Raw genomic sequence first — 18,022 nt, forward strand, 5'->3', positions numbered from 1 at the left:
CATATGTTTATTGTGAAAGTACTAAAAATGCATAAAAGCAAAAGAAATTACACAAAATACCCTGTTAAATATTTATACTGAAAAGGTTTGTTTGTTTGTTTTAAGAAGGCAACAGGCAAAATTTACCAACCTTTTTTTGCCTGAATCCCCTTTACCCCCGGAAAATATTGTAAGGCTCCCCCTCAACATTTAATTATATTATCACTCATATAAGTTTGCAGTAAGGATGACAAAAAGAAAAAATGTTTCAAACAAACAGTGTTTTTATTACTATATCTAGATATGTTCGTGCACAAAAAATAGCCTAATGTAGAACATAAAAAGCAAAACATCAGTAGGCCTTTTATAACTGAAAAACGTAAGCCTTTGGCCTTTAAATTGGCCCTATATTAGTTGCCAAATTTTTATAAAGTTTCTTTAAAAAAAAAAAAAGTTTCTCGTCAGTAGTTGTGACGTTTCTCATCTCATTTTGGGTGTGTATCAATTCTTTCGCTTTGCGCTCAAAAAATGCTCTGGGCTTGTCGCTGTATTGGGAATGAGTTGTCTGCAAACCTTATTGATTTGGAAGGCCTCATGCATTCGCTAGCAAGAACTTACGCAGATAATACACTATGGCTGGGTCAGTGACTCATTCCTTCGAGAAAATAGAACAAAACTATAGTTCAAGTGACTATCTTGGTGTTTCCTGCATTTCATGTTTCCAGTATCGCTAGTGCTGCAACCCGAAATGTTTGGAGCTTCCTCACCAGTGTCCAGTGTGCTTGGGTCATTAGTATTAGATGCTGATACGAATCAGTGAGACCCTGTCTTTTTTGTGGAGGGCGGATTACAAATCTGTCAAGTTTTTGGTCAGCCAGGGGACAAAATGAACAAATTGTCCACTGCTAAATTTTTTATTTAATTTGAAGCGTGCCCCCAGAGCTCATCGAGGCCCCTTTATGGACCAGGACACCCCTTTTGAGAACTGCTGCTCTAGAGGGACTTGACATGCACCAAGCATAGAAGACAGGAAATGGTCTACCTTTGAATATGAATGCAGTTAATTAAACAACTGTTAAAATGTTGGTAATGTTAAAAAAAAGAGAAAAGAAAATGGCAAAACATACAGCACACACATAAATTAAAATATATATATATTATTAAGTAAATGCCTCTTTTTGGACTCTTCTTTGTCAAAGAATGATTGACAAAATGCACCAGCATCTCTTCAACTAATCAGTCAATCACAGAGCAAAAACAGAAGCATTAAGGCATGTATACTAGACTGAAGAATGGAAAAGAAAGGTGCTTTAAGTGACTTTAAACATGGCATCATTATTGGTATGAGATTGGCTGATCTGAGAATATTTTAAATATGTTATAAAGAGAGAAAATAGGACATTTCTTTTGATAAAAGTGCCCTGATGACGCCAGAGGTCAGATGAGAGTGATAAGACCAGTTTAACAGATAGAAAGGCGCTAATGTAAATAACAATTAGTTACATCTGATGTCTGCAGAAGCATCTCTAAACACAAGTCCAACATCTAGAAACTGAGCTACATCACATGGCAACATGAAAGCACATATTTAGCCTTGTATTAATGGTTCACTATGTTGAATGAGCAATCGTGTAGGTAAATGTTTTCTAGGCAGACATTGGGACCGATCATGTTAACATGTCAATATGGACAAAAAATACACAAGATATTTTTTTCAGCACTTAATTAAGAATGAAGGCTGTTCTGAGACAAAAGTGCTTAGTTCTGGTACTATTGCACCTAATAAAGTGGTTGATGAAATTAACTCCCCTTAAGCAACCCTACCCTCACCCACCCTTAAAAAAATAGAGCAATATTGGAAATATCAAATAATAATTAATGTAAAATCCCAAGAAAAACTGATATTAAAAATTAATGACAGCAAAATGATCAATATCATTTTGCAAATGGTATGAGACAGTAAATAAACTTCAATAATCTGGCTTTAGACAGTACAAAAGTGGTGAAAAAGCAACACTCACCTTCATATAACTTATAAATCAACTAACTAACGGGTAAATATTAACAGTGAACAAACATTTGAAAATAACAGCAATATAGAAAAAGGTAATCAGACATTCACGTAAATATTAATGTCATCAAATACTTTATGAACTTTTAAGGCCTCTTAAAACTTATGATAAAACATAAAACATTAGGATTTTCAGGACAAAGAATGACATTATATTTTGGCATTACCAAGCTAATTAAAAAAAGGATTTAATTTTCCTTCTAAATAATATTTTTGTCATTATTTGCCAGTCTTAATTTCCCCCATAGCATATGGAATCTGATGATGATCTCTGCTAAGATAACTGCGTTAGTCCAGGCCCCTTCTCATTACAGACAGCAGAGTGAGCACAGAATATGTAGAGTGCTCTCCACACACATGGATCCAGAAGTGGGTCATTGTGCCCTCATAATCAGAGTTGAACAGCTCCCTATTGGCTAAATCCAGAGCAGACCTCACATCCTATTTGGCCAATGAGAGAGCTCCTGTAGTGCAGAGCCATGAGGGGGATAACTGGTACAGAAAGTGGAGTCATGCTGCAAGTGCCAAGTAGAGTATGTCAGAACAACCATGAGAAGAAGAAAAGGCACCGAATTTGATCTCTTCTTTCATAACAAGCACAAGGGTTGCCCGAAGCCAACGTGACAGGAGCTTTTCGTGTCTGAGGTGGAAACCCGAGGACATTTAAGAACAGAAAAATGGTGAAAAATGAACTTGTTGTGTAGTAAAAAGAAAAGGAGGATTAATTATCCAGGCACCAGAAGAAGCTTGAGTCTCCAGACACGGTCTAAATGGTTACCTAACCTGTTATGTCAGAAGATGGAACAATGTGCGTGTGGCACCGCTCACAGAAAGTGCTGCCCTCTAGTGTGGAATAACAAGAGTTCACTCTAAAAACTAGAATCGTTTTATTTACCCTTTTGCTATTGAATAGACACAAACATGACATTTAAACTTAAACTATATAGCTGTAATTACCACTGAACAATGCAGAGCTCTGTGAATTAAAACTACGTAATGAGCATCAATTTGAAATGGTGACTTGCTCAATCTTTCCATGCAAATATAATTATCATAATAATAACAGGGTTGGTTTTATAAAATCTAAAGTACTTAATGATTAACTCAGAAACAATACAAACATTAATTTACATTTTAAAACATTCATATATAACTGTACAATGCAGATGGTTCATTTGTAATATCTAATAGACTCTGACTCAGGAGGTGACATACGTGACGGAGTCTGACTGGAGTCTTCCGAGAAGTGGAGTAAACTTTGTGATGTCAGATGTTGGGATTGGAGGACAGAAACTCAAGCCATTCTGTCAGGACAGGATGTTGAACTGGGGGCTGAAAACAGAATGAACTCAGAAATTATCTACAAAAACATGTTGTAAGGAGCTGAGAACACTTTGACATTTATCAATTACTCTGTCTAGGGAAGACTTTCAGCAGATACTGGGTCACCATGCTCAGTGCAACGCAAGATAAGTACAGTTTGTAAAATGTCAATCAGTGTGTCTTCTCTAAAGTGCAATGGAGTAATAATTGAAGGGGAATAATTCAACTGAAAAATTTAAACCATTAAAATAAATAGATTTTAATAGATTGTGTACACGTACATGCACTTAAATAAAGAGCAAACGGGGACTGTAATTGACAAAAAACATATAGCTGGGATTATTTTTCTTAGAGATAATTAAACTACTTTTCTTTAGTGTAACCTTGTGCTTTGGCTGATTAAGATCTCCCTGTAAGCCTGAAGAAAGTAATAAATAAGACAGTTTATTTTTAATATTGCGTAAAAATAAGTAAGCTCTACTTGTATCCATACACTTTTTTTCAACATTAAATTTAGTTAAAATAAATGTTAAAAAATTTAAGAATTATTATTTTTTGTTTAAAATGATTACAATCTAAATCAATTCACAGCAATCTGTCCAGGTCAATGTCCTCAGCAATAAATACACGGCTAACTTTTAAACAAATGTTATTGTAAGGAAAATAAATAAACCATTAAGATAAATAGAGTTGAAAATTTCCGTTTAAATAAAAAGTTGAAAGTTTTATTGAGATGGATTGTTGGTGATTGTATGGCCAGATTGGTTAGCAAAACATGAACAAAAAGAAATTAAGATCTGTTTAAAAAGTTTTAAGATCTACAACACAATATTTCAGTAAATTTAAGACTTTTTAAGGCCTAAAATTTAGATTTAGAAATTATCATCAATTAAATTATCATCAATTAAATTAAACTATCATCAATTAAATTATCATCAATTAAATTAAACTATCATCAATTAAATTATTTTTTTGAAACTTTTTCAGACCCCGCGGAAACCCTGCAGATGGATTCAGTGTTTGGCTGAGAAGTCTAAATGCTGTGTTGAAATTGTCTGGAATTATTTTTGCTGGCGAAACAGAAAAAAAGCAAACAATAGTTTCAAAAACTTATCTCCTTTAATAATAATGTCTTGTTTAACTGAAACTGCACTTATCAAAGTTACAAATGATTTGTTTAGCTCTTATCTGATTGTGGTTGCTAAATTTGATACCATCTATCAAAACATTCTCTTGGACAAGTTTATTAATGATATTTGCGCAGCACTGACATGGTTTAAATAGTATTTATCTAACCATTTTCATTTGTAGCAATAAAAAAAAATTCACAAGTTCAGTACTGAGTACCGCAAGTCTTAAAAATACATTGAAATAATGCATTTACATTTTTTTTTAAATATTTTAAAAGATACATGCACTCAGATAAAGAGCAAAAGGGCACTGTAATTGACAAATAAAGATATTTTTGAATTTTTGTTCTTAAGGATAACTAAACTTGTTGATTAAGACCTGATTAAAAATACTCTGTATGTCCGAATGAAGTAGTAGTATCACAAGTTTGGAGTACCGCAAGTCTTAGAAATTGAACCATTGCTTTTCATGAAGTATACGCTACTCTTAATATCATTAAGAAAAAGAGGTCATTTTTACTGTTATGCTGTAGATATCAGAAAGTATAATTGAGATTAAGAACTGGATGACTAACAAGCATTTACTACATATATGCACAAATTACTAGACCAAAAACTTTCCCTCACAAAAACTTTTATACTGCTAAACTCTAAGTGGATGCTCTGTAAGGCCAAGCCAAGAACTTGGTTGTGTTCATTTATAGCAACCTGTCAAGGCCACAGGACCAACATTTGTAAAATGTATTTATTTTCCATCTGAAATATATCTTTAAATATTTACATCTCCAATTCTTATATGCATGACCTCAAGACTAGATTATAGTGATATGCGGTATTAATTGTAGTAATTATGCAGCAGTGCTTTCCAGAACCAAAGACCTAGTTGCATCAACATAGCATTGGCTCCCTGTTAAAGATCATTTGCAATACTGCTGATTCTATATAAATTGTGAATTCAATTCCTCTTTATTTATGTGTACTTCTGGCACATTATTACAGCCTTTCATGTCCATTGTCCATTAGGCTACGTTCACACTGCGAGGCTTAGAGCTCAAATCAGATTATTTTTCTCAGATCTGTTTTTTTTGCATGGCTGTTCACATTGCCCTCATAAATATGGCCAATATCAGATTTGCAGTGTGAACAGATCATGGTCCGAAACTGACACGTATGTGCAAAAGTACAATTATAGACTAATGTCTGTGCAGCACTTAAATTTTATTTATGCAGACAATGTGTGTACTGTATGAAGGAAGCACAATTTCAGATCATGCTTATAATTATTGCCCTTTTCACAGACAACCGTGGTGTATTTCATGAAGTGTAAAGTGCTGTTCTGCTACTACTAATGTGTATTTTGGCATTTGAAACCTAAAATAAGTCACTTGTGATTAAAAAAAACAATTATCATTTGTGATTTATGACAACCAAGGTGTGCGTTTGTCTGACCACTGTTGTCGTGAACACATCAAGGGTTAATGAGCAGCTGCAGACTGAAGTGTGAAGCAGAGCTGGTTTATCTCTGTTTGCAGAGTTATTTCATTTTACTTCGTTATAAACAACAGCCACATGCAAAAGGGGGTTTGGGTGCTTGAGCACCTGCCCTTTTTCTCTCTGAGAAAAAGTTCATAATGAAAGTGCCCCCTTCCTTTGTTCACAGATTCCCTATCCGCAACAACCGCGACGCTCTTCAGCTTTGTGATCAACCCCCGCCCCAATCGTTAACCAGACCGTTTTGCCTTTAAAATCTTTTTTAAAATAAACAACCAACTTTTCTATGGTAAAGTATGCCCTGTGTGCCATTCTACTGTGCTGCTGAGGAGCAGATGATGTTTGCAGCACAGTATGATGCGGCATGTCACTCGAAGATTATGTAAAAGACACATGAAATCCGACATAACCGTTCACACTGCGGTCGCATTGCAAAACATCAGATCTGTGTCTGATTTAATACTACATATAAAAAAAGGCACAAAACTGTACTGAAAAGATCAGATTCCATACGGTTTGGACTGTTCACACTGTCATTACCAGAGTCAAATGTGGCCAAAAAAAATCAGATTCGGGCCACATTTGGCTGCAGTGTGAACGTAGCCTTACATTTGTTCATTACTAAACTCTGAGTGGGAAAATATAAAGCCACTATATAAAAAAATATAAAAAAACAAAGTGGGAAAATATAAAGCCACTGCGCAGAAATCAGAAAAAATAAAATAAAATTGAAACTTGCAAATCTTGTCATTTTCAGTCATGATTGTAAAATAAATAAACAAATAAATAAATCATTTTTACACTTCTTACCTGTAGATCGTTGATGTCAAGGAGATTGCCGTCTTTTCTCACAGACAGGAGGACAGCTCGACCGTGTGATGGATATCCCTCCTCAACCCTCAGATGACATACTTTGGTTGCAGTCTTTAAAAAGATCAGAAGCTTTTCAGCAGGACACCAATCGATTGCATACCTGATGAAACAAAGGAAAATATAGTTTAATTATTAAATAAAATTAAAAATTACATGTAGTACTTTATTCACAAAAATGAAAGGTTTTTCCTTTTCTTCCACAAACCATGATGCGCCACAGATGTGTTAGCTTAAATTTGAACATTCCTCATTCCAAACTGAGATGCAACAAAACCCACAATAAAATAAAAATGTATTGTGCTGATAAAAATAGTTCTGCTTGCTTTAATGGTATATTAGGCTATTATAACCTTTCATGGAACAGTCAAACTTTTTTAGTATTAATAGTTGCATATTGAATCAAATATTGCCTGTTTGTCAGTCAGCAGGCTTAATTTTAGCTATGTTGTCAAAACATGCTTAAAATTATTTGCTTTTGGTCAGAACCTTTTGCACGTTACCAAAATCAGATTAGAGTTCTGAGTGGCATGATGTCTTTGTTTTTTTTTACAATTGAATGTATTACAATCCAGAGGTTTACAGAGCAAATAATTAGAAATGTTATTTATTAAAGTTCACCCAAAAACTGAGAATCTTGTTGAAGACAAACAACAATATTAAGAAAAAAATATAGCAAAACCAGAAGCCACTATTTTTCTACTATTGTTGTCAATGCAAACCAGCTAGCAATAGTCTTCAAAATAACTTTGTGTTCAATATGATAAAAAAAACTCATTATGGTTTGGATCCACTTAATGGTTAATAAAATTTTATTTTTATTGCACTATATTATAAAATAAACTGTTCTACTTTAAATGTATGCAAATAATAATTTTTTTTTTTACCTGGCACGCAGAGACTGAATCTCAGACAGCATCTCTCCTTGACTTATGTACTTCTCCATCACTTCCTCAAGGGCGACGCTCACTTGCCTAAGAGGACCATTCATCGCCTCCTCTACAAGACCAGCAGTTCCCTGAAGCACCTTAAGGAATAAAACAATAAATACCAGATAACTACAAAAGAAAATAGAAAATTAGCACTAAGCATTCACAAAAACAAAACATATTAAAATTATTTGCACATTAATATTATATTGATATTAAGGGCTAAAATTACCAACAGGACCTTATTATTTTAATTATTATAATCAGCATGCCTTAAAAAAAACATTCAAACATATATTTTGCACATTTTAACATGAACGTCTAAATCATGAACAAATAAATAAAATACGTTTATACACCAGTTCATCATTAAAATGTATTAATTTACACAATGACTTCATATCTCATTTTAATGACAGATGTATTTAAACATGCATTTTAAAAAAGACATAAAAATGTTAAACAGAATACTATACAGACAAATTTATGGTAAAGTTTATTTTTACTTAAAAATTTATTTGATAGCACGTTTTTTTATTGTTACTTTTTTTCTGCTATTTAAGCACTGATTGAGTTTACATGAGAAGTTCATTCATGTTTTTTTGTGCTACAACAAGCAGCAGAGGAAACGGTGATGCTGTTCACTCATGCTCATTTAAGTGTGGTGTCTATACAGTGATCTGCCACACCACATCAAAACAGACAGACAGACAGATATACAGACAGATATACAGACACACAGACAGATATAGATAGATAGATAGATAGATAGATAGATAGATAGATAGATAGATAGATAGATAGATAGATAGATAGATAGATAGATAGATAGATAGATAGATAGATAGATAGATAGATAGATAGATACTTTCTAAAATTCTAAACATTATTATCAGCATAATCAATATTACATACACACCAACCCAAAAAACCTTAAAAAAAACATTCACAACACTACCATGACAGTGAGACATAAACAAAGTTTACATTTTTAAAGCATCTTTTTTAGTTACAAAATTGCCTGATGAACAAAAGAGTGTCTTATTTATTTTTTTATTAACTTTGTTAAATTTGGGAATTTTTCATAATGTTTAATGAAGTTTTATTCACCCAACAGCTAAAACAATGGTTCCACCAGCTCTGCATGTTTTCCATATATCATTAACCTTACACACATGAAACAGATCATCAGCAGAGACTGCAAGACAGATGCTGTATCCTAAATCACCCCTTATACCCTCATTCACTATTCCCTACATTGGTCCACTATTATAGACCACTTAAAGGAGTGAATGAAACAAGTGAGTAAATTGGTGCACCAGAATGAATGTTGCTTTGTTTGTTCTTAGCTGCTTGATAAATCCTTCAAAAAGATTAGATTTTACTTTCTTGTGAGATCCTGTGATTTCTGACTATTGGCAGGTCGTCTATTAGTAATGAAACGAAGACTTTGAAACATTTCTTTAAATAATATTTTATTATTAAACTTACAGGCAGATGGCTTTAGATGCCATCTAGTGGTCAGATACAGAAACTAGTTTGGCACACAAACTCACAATGCATGATTGGGGATTTTCTATTCTTTGAGTGAATATGGGTCGTTCACTCATTATTTAGGGTTTCTACAGGTTTCAACTCAAATTTAAGACTTTTAAAGACGTTTTTAAGACCATTTTCATACTATAATGAATGAAATTTCACACAAGAATAATTGCTAAAGATTTTTTAATGGCCAAGTTAAAACTTGAAAAAAAAAAACATCAAAAACAATTGTTATTGTAAGGAAGATAATCAAAACCATATAAATAAGTAAATAGAGTTAATAACTAAACGCTTCATAAAACTTATATTAAAATATTTTTTAGTGACTGGATGAGTGTTGGCCCGATTGGGTAGCTTTACATAGAATACCCTGTTATTGCTGTGCATTGTGGGATTTATTCAGTGCACTTCCATTATGATTTTGGACACCACTAGAAATGGTTGCTATAGTGCATGATTATGGGGAGATTTTTGGATACTTCCAGCAAGTTTCTTATATGGGGAGATGAAAATGCCTGTATTACCATTGGCCTCTATTACCATTGGACTTAGTCATAATGCTAACTTGGTCACATAAAGCATGTCTTAAACAATCAAATGTCGTCTTTTAGTCTCCTTCCCTACATACTGCCAAAGAGGCAGCATTAGCCATTATGCCTTTCACGCAAATGATTTTAGGCTCTTCTTCGATAAGCTTTGCTTCAAAACTTAAAAAGTAGACATGCAAAACACGTAGTGCTGGAACGTGGTTGAGAACCACTAAACTAATACACCATACACTCAATATTGATTCTTTGAAAAAAGTGTTCAATTGCACATTCACTCATCTCCTCTGTCATGCATCACAGCTCTCCACCTCTCAATACACACTGACAAACAGTACCTGAAGATGGAATTCGTCTTTGGTTGTCATGGTGATGGTGACACGCAGCGGTTCAAGTGGTTTTTCGCCAGCATGAGTCAAAAGCTCAAGGCAGAGCTCAGAGGGACTGACTGACAGCAGCCTGTACTGCATACCTTTGTGAGTCATTGTAACCAGCGACTGCAGCCTGACAGACAAACACATTTTTCAGAATAACGAAACACAGTCACTATGGCATTTAAATCATCTGGAAATTACTACATACACAGACACACAATCACATTTCTAGAATTAAAGGTCACATTCATTTAACATCTAATAAATGGTTTAAAACTGTAATTGTTAACTTGTATACTACATTCTAGGCCTGCATAATACATCGTTTAAGCATCGATCTTGCAATGTGTGCATCCACAAAAGTCACATCGCAACAAGACATGCAATGTTGAGTCGGGATTACAGATGACCGGAAACCACAAGTCAAAACACAGGAGATTTGTAGAGTTACTGCAGAATTAAACCTTAATCGAGTGAAGTTTATCATCTGCATGTGTTTTTAGTATTTTAAGAGACATTATGGCATTTAATATTGCACAAAGAAGTTTAATAAAGATTAATTTTATTGAATTATTTACATGATGAAGGCCATGCAGTGTTCTTTTACATTTAATGCTTAAATTTCTGTTCTTAAATACTGTTGCTCTCTCCAGACAAGCGTAAAGCATGGTTTGTTTCACTTTGATATTTGCTCCATTGTGTTCATTTATGACTGTAGTTTGTCTATTATGTATGTATATATTGTTTATTATAATGCCACATAAATATCAAGCAGCACAAGTTTTGTCTGCATTAATAATAATGCAGCAGCCCACATAGTTTGTAAAAGTAAAGATCTTGTGCCAATAAGGGTGTAGTGAGTCGTGACAACTTTGGTAGCTGTAGTCTTCTGGAAACATTTCACTGAAGTTCTAACTATGTATGTAACATATACTAAGAGTTGGCGTTTAAAAAACAATTTCTAGATATCAAATGTGGCCTGAAAAATAGTTAGAAATGTCACAGTGAAAACCCTGGGTAGGGATAATTACAGTTTGGACCCAAAAATGACCAGTCTGTCAGATGAAGAAGAGTCAGAGATTCAAATAAATAAAGATAACCGAAGATAGTTTGCAGTTTCACCAGCCAAGATCAGATTCAACACTTGCTAAACCCCAAATCAATATCGGAGTTGCTTTTGCACGCTGGAGGGAAATGATGTTATGCAGTTCAAAACCACGATCTGAAGGGTCACACCACGGCTGAAGTTTTTCTTTTAGACAGGCATGTCTTAAAACTATTTTAGCCACGCAAAGCTTATGTAGACTGTGTTCTTGTTTATGAACGGGTTTTATTTGCACAGAAGTGTTGTTCAGCCACTAAAAACGTCCAGCAAAAGATTGGCTATTTCCAAGTTCATGGAGTACCTTTTACAGCATCCATAATATGGTCGGTTAAATAGACCTGAGCATTCGTTTAGTTGTTCAAATGAAAAAGGAGCTGAAAACAAGCGACGTACAAGGATCAGCGAGCTCAACTGAAAATGAAAAGTCATTCATTGTCTTGGTAACGTAAATATAAGTGCAATGTAAAAAGATATTTTTGTTTTTAGCACTCCTTCTATTCTGATATTATTTTTATTTAGATTAATAACAAAACCTAAGTAAATGTGCTCTTCCGCCTAACCAGCTTTACTGAGGTAAAGTTTGATTTATATTCACAAATTCGTTCATTTTTGAACAGTGATAGCCTGTGACACAGTTCTGGGGAACTGTAATTCCTGCACCCGCTGACCTGTCAACAACTACGGTTGATAGTGCGTTTGTCCATTGAGCTTTCTAACTGGTGAATGACATAATCAGTGTGTATTCACACGTTCATGACTTAAGGAGGCGTAGCTTTGGACGGCAGGGGAGGGTTGTAAAAAAATCTATTATGCTAATGCTAGCATTCTGGCTGATCGCCTACTGCACCTTTAATTTTATGAAATAATTAATTTGAATTTCTAATTGAAAGAAAAATCATTGGGAACATTTGGGGTTCTGATGTGTTGTTTTTGTTCTTTTGTGCAGCTTTATGTTATGGTCACAAAGACGTTATTTAAATATAATGAAAATAATATTTCTAGTTCACTGGTAAATTTTGTTGATTGTTTGCATTTTTATTTTAATGAATCCATTTATTTATACAGATTTATATTAGTATAAACCGTTTTATCTGCAGTACTGAGTTGTTTGAAAGGTGCAGGTGTAATAAAGATGTGCTTTATTTCTGACAATTTTAAGAATACATTTATAAGTTTTGTTAAGGGGTTGTAGATTATTGTCTACCTCTTTCTGTTTTATGACATATTTATATTACTATTTCACAGAGAGACACCACAGCAGACAGTTTAGAGCTTTAGTGAACAGAGTCACTGATTGGTTGAGATCTTTTTGTATTGTCTTTAAATAAAAAAATGTGATTTATTCATAAATAAGTCAATCTTTGCAACTGATAACATGCAACAAATGACTACTGAAATATTATCAGTGGAAATTAACCTCAGGATGTTAGATGTTAACATATATTCTATTGGCAGACAGAGATTTATCAGTAATAATTAACTGCGGCAGAGTTGTATTTGTGCTGGGTCTTTGCCAAAAAACAGGATGTTTACACCCTTGGTTGCTACAGTCTTTTGGATTTTTGGCAGCACTAGAATATACATTAAAGTTAAGAGTTTATACAGAGTGTAAAAGGGCTGCACAAAATTGGAAAAATTTTACATTGTGATTTTTTTTTTCTATACGGTGTATATTGTGATATAAAGATGACTTAAATAGCTCTATTTACTCTTTAGTCATTACTTTAGATTAAGTGGGATGATTCTGTTGGGAAGAAAAATCTAAATATATTTGATGTACTTTATAATATACATGTTTAATGCATGTTCCTGTCACTTTTGATCAATTTAATCCATCTTTGCAGAAAAAAATATTACTTCAATTATTACTTTAAAACCAAGTCCCCACATTTTTTAGCAGTAGTGCATGTATAGACTCACCCATCTCTTAATAGTGTCCAGTCATTAATTCGTGCCTGTCGTTTCTCAATCTCATCCTTGAGCTTAGAAAGCTGCCCATCACATAAATGCATGGCGTTTTGGGCTGCCTGTAGGGAATCTTCCAACTGAAAGCTGATTTGTTTCTGTGTGTGAGAGAACTATAATTAAACAATTGAACCTGTTTATCCCACGGTTGTTCTAATATCTTTTTGGTGAAGAAAAGTGGAAATTAAATTATTAGTTAACTAGACAAACCTGTAAGTCTAAAGTGAGACTTACCTCAGCTCTCTGATTTTGTTTAGCTGTAATCCTCTCCTTCTCTTTGCACTCCTCCTTCTGAACAAGAACAACATTTCATGTACAATACAACAATAAAAATTTGCAAGTGTAAAATAAAACTACATTATTCTGTCATTGTTTATTTGCTTAGGGTCACACAACTTTTTCGCAGGACTTTAAGCACCCTTTCTTTAGTTTTCTACAATCAAAAACATAATCTTTAATTCTGTCTTGTTTTGAAAATTCATGTCTTGGTCAGTTTGTATGTTTTTGTTAGATATTAACCCGAATAAACTAGAATTGAGAAAGCTTATAAACTTGCAACTGCCAAAATATAGTTGCAATTCATTTAAAAAGTATGAATTGTGGAATAAATAATAAAACCCAAAACAGATTCAAAATGGCAAGATAAACATTTGTAATAATAAAAAGACAGAAGCGCAAGATGTAAACTAAAAATTGCAAGAAATTAAGTCAGAATCCACATTAAGAAACTCAAAATGCAACCCAACACTGGAAAACATCCATACACCATGTTAACAATTTGAATAAATAAAAACAAAAAGGTCTGACTAAAGATTCATAAACCTCAAATGGAGAAAAGGTCAATTCTAATAATAAATTAAAGTCAGGAAACTCAAATGAAAGATAAAAAGTCAGAATTATTGTAACATATACAGTTGAAGTTAGAATTTTTATCCCCCCCCTGAATGATTAGCCCTATTTATTTTTTCCACAATTTCTGTTTAACGAAGAGATGATTTTATCAACACATTTAAAAACATAATAGATTGAATAACTCATTTCAAATAACTGATTTATTTTATATTCCCCATGATGACAGTAAATAATATTTGACTAGATATTTTTCAAGATACTTCTATACAGCTTAAAGTGACATTTAAAGGCATAACTAGGTTAATTAGGTTAACTAGGCAGGTTAGGGTAATTAGTCAACTTATTGAATAACGATGGTTTGTTCTGTAGACTATCGAAAACATTTAGCTTAATGTGGCTAATAAAAAAAAGAAAAAACTTCAAAGGGGGGCTAATAATTCTGACTTCAACTGTACATTTTTAATTCACCTGACATAAGAGATATAAATAGAAAAATACATTCTGACTTACTTTCATCTCTAAAGTGGAAAGCAGAGAGTTCAGTGTTTGGCGTTTAGCCTGCAGCTCCTCCATGCGGATCTGAAGAGTGCTGATGAGCCCCTCCATCTCCTCAACTTTCTCCTGATATTCTGCTTTTAAAGTTTTCCATGCAGAACGTGCTCCATTACCTGTGTGCCAACACACACAAAATCAAGGCACAATGGGGTATATGCAAAGCTAGAGTTTTTCAGCCAATGATAAACTTCCGGAGAAAACTTGTCAATTTCCTAAGGTTCCTTTTACAGCATCGATGTTGTTATTACAAAACATTCAGTTTAATAGACTTAAGCATCCATTTAGTCGTTCAAGCAAAAAACAAGATGAAAGATGCAACCGCTAGTGCCGTTAAGATCAGCAGGCAAGCGCAGAAACTCCATTGAAAATACTGGGGTAAAATAAACTCATATTATGAAGACATGGCAGGGGAAAATGAACTTCAACTCAGTGCTTCTTGTTCAGTCTGGACACACTTTATATCAAATATCTATCAGGCTTTGAAGATCCCTGATTTTTAAAGAAATCACATTTTAAAAGTGGAAATTTTATAATAGAAAGACAGTTCACTGGAAGCACTGAGGCTGGCTGGCTGAAATTAATAGTCTGTGTGCATATACCCCAATTCACTTTCTGCAAATGAAGCGGCCGCATATAACAACCCATGATGAGTCTGTTACCTGGGTTTTGAGGACAAGGCTCATCCAACAGTTGATCCACTGACTCCAGACCTGCTAACAGCTGGATCATGTCGTCCACCACAAACAGCTGCCTAAATACTTGCTTCTGTTTTCGACGGCAGTCCTAGGCAAAAAACAAAATGCTTTAATTTTAAAACATCAAACATTCATTAGTTAAATCTTGACTGCTATAAAGATAAAACTGTGATAATTGAGTATTAGACATCAATTTAAATTCAACTAAAATTTAAATAATGACATGCAAAAGAAAACAAAAAAGGAAACTCATATTATTGTTCCATAGTAGGAGGTTTAAGTTACATATTAGAAGACTCTTATTTACCATCAGATATGGAACCATAATCTCTCCTTCTCCTGTTTCCTGCAACTCGGTTGTGTTGCATGATTTGGAGGAAGACAAGTCAGTCCTTTCCAGCAGTCTGAAATTGAAAAATATTAATTACACTTATTAAGACCCTTAAAAATGCTAATAAAAATTAGACACTGAATGTTACAGGGATAGTTCATCAACATTAAAATATCCTAACAGTTTATTACTCACAATGAAGTCGTTCCATGTAAAGATATTCTGAAGAATGTTACAAACAAATTAGCCATTGACATAGTAGGAACAGAAAAGTCTAAGTCAATGCATTATAGTCTTAAACAGAAGGGGAAAAAGTCAAACTGGTTTAGAACAAGTGGAGGATGAGTAAATAATAACAGAATTTTCATTTTAGGGCAAACTGCTTCTTTCAGATCGTATACAGACTTTGAATTTAGATTTTTAAGCAATTTCAAACTTCATATGAATAAGAACATACAACAAACTGTTAGCTACAGTCGACTGAACTTCATACATTTAAGGGTGTCAAACTCACATGCATACCATTATGACTTTCAAGTCTACAAAATATAACAACTGAAGATGAAAAGTCAGAACAGTTTAAATAAAATGACCTTGTAAAAGTCTACAACTGTATAGTTTCAAATAGCGACGGATTAAGTTGCTTTCACACAGTTATGAGTGTTATGACAGACTTATGAGTGTTATGACAGACGAGAAGGAGAGGATTAAATGTAACAACACTAAATGGTCAATATTGCAACAGAGGTTAAATTAATGTTATTAAGACACTTTTATTTGACCAAAAGTGGTCAAAAATCACCGAAAGAACGAATTTGCTAATGATATTTAAGAGGAATTCATAATGGTCACTTTGTACGATTGCCTCCTTTCATCCCTTTGTACCTTTTACACACAAGACAAATTACATTGATGTTTATAGCATCTGTGCATGGTTAAACGATTTGAGCACTTCAACTGTATATCTGATACTTGATTATTTCCAGAAATGCAGATTTCTTTACAATTTGTTACAGAATACTCACGCTTCGACTCTCTCCGTCGCCATTTCTGTTTTGAAACTCACACGCCAAGCACTGATTGGTCGGAACTCTGAGGCATACGTCACAAACAGGCTGCGTCTCAATTCGCCTACTTGTACTACGACCACTGATCAGTAACTACGACCTAAAAGTACAAAATTGTTTACAGTGTAATGTACCATAACGTCCATAACGTTTCGTTACTTTTACCTGCAAATCTCATCTCCCACCTTTATTTTGTAATTCATTTCTTACCGTATTAAACACCATTCGCGGGTCAGAGAAATCTCTTGTATTAATTGTGCTTTTTTTTAAATAATGACCACACGCGCCTTAATAACATTTTACATAGTTTACAGACGGAATGTAACGCTGAAAACTATAAACAGGGGAGAGTGGGGACGGTCGCAAAAAGACTTTATTCTCTCTTCAGGAATGAGCAAGTGATGATATTCATACTACATATTCTGCTGGACCCTCCTTCAATCTGGAGAAATTTTCATCAGCCATACTGTATGTGAATTCCTTCAGTATAAAATTCATCTTTACTAAAAAGAAAAAAAGTAAGAAAAAAGTTTCTCATGCTGTCTAATCTGTTTTTGTAAAACATTATTCGTTTATATAATTTACATCACTGTTTTTCTTAGCTTTAAATAGGTATAGCTATCATGCAAGCTATTGTGCCTCCCTAGCACAGACAGTTTAATTATGGTGACAGAGTTGCTGTTGCAACTGTTCCCAATCACAAAATTGATTTTAGCTCGTCATATTACCAATGTACCACCGTTTCAATGTAATTTAATTTGGAGGGAAAAAAGTTTAGTAAAGATTTAGTCTAGATTTTGTTCAGTTTTTTTAGGTCTGATAGTTGACTGTTGCTTGTTATTTTAATCTTCTGTATTTAACACATTTAACAATTTAACCAATTTACAAATAGTCTGTTTACCAAAAAAAAATAAAAAAATAAACTTCAGCCTGATATTTTAGAAAATGTAATATCATTACATTTTAATGACTGTTTCAAATCTCTCTGCTCGGTGTCAGTTGCAACATTTGACTTTGTTTGAGTTTAAATTCTGTACATTTTTCATACACTCAAATAAAATGACATTTGTTGTTTGTTCAAACGACTTATTTAAAATAAGCTGAAACAACACTATTCTACTTAAAATCTACTTAAAATATTAAGTAATCTGATTTTTTATGTTGCCCCAACACAAATCGATTGTGTGGAACCCAACAT

At 33.6% G+C, this 18,022-nt stretch overlaps 1 protein-coding gene across 3 annotated transcripts; it reads right to left on the reverse strand.

Annotated features, from left to right (window-relative positions):
• Positions 1 to 2,920: 2,920 nt before the first annotated feature.
• si:dkey-225f5.4 lies at positions 2,921 to 16,865 on the reverse strand. Of its 3 annotated transcripts, XM_087244330.1 has the most exons (11): positions 16,643 to 16,865; positions 15,953 to 15,979; positions 15,734 to 15,830; positions 15,391 to 15,514; positions 14,687 to 14,844; positions 13,559 to 13,615; positions 13,280 to 13,422; positions 10,219 to 10,384; positions 7,752 to 7,891; positions 6,805 to 6,967; positions 2,921 to 3,382 (listed from the first exon to the last, which is right to left on the reverse strand). In XM_087244330.1, exons 3-11 carry the CDS (start codon positions 15,749 to 15,751, stop codon positions 3,317 to 3,319), a joined length of 1,035 nt encoding a protein of 344 aa, XP_087100456.1. In that variant the 5' UTR covers positions 15,752 to 15,830; positions 15,953 to 15,979; positions 16,643 to 16,865; the 3' UTR covers positions 2,921 to 3,316. The 3 variants fall into 3 exon arrangements, with proteins under 3 accessions (XP_087100456.1, XP_087100455.1, XP_087100454.1); XM_087244329.1 differs by lacking the exon at positions 15,953 to 15,979 and having other exon boundaries at positions 16,783 to 16,865; XM_087244328.1 differs by lacking the exon at positions 16,643 to 16,865 and having other exon boundaries at positions 15,953 to 16,023.
• Between the last annotated feature and the right edge of the window lie 1,157 nt (positions 16,866 to 18,022).

Source organism: Danio rerio, chromosome 3, assembly GCF_052040795.2.
Source record: "Danio rerio strain M-AB ecotype USA chromosome 3, GRCz13ab, whole genome shotgun sequence".
Classification (NCBI taxonomy): domain Eukaryota; kingdom Metazoa; phylum Chordata; class Actinopteri; order Cypriniformes; family Danionidae; genus Danio; species Danio rerio.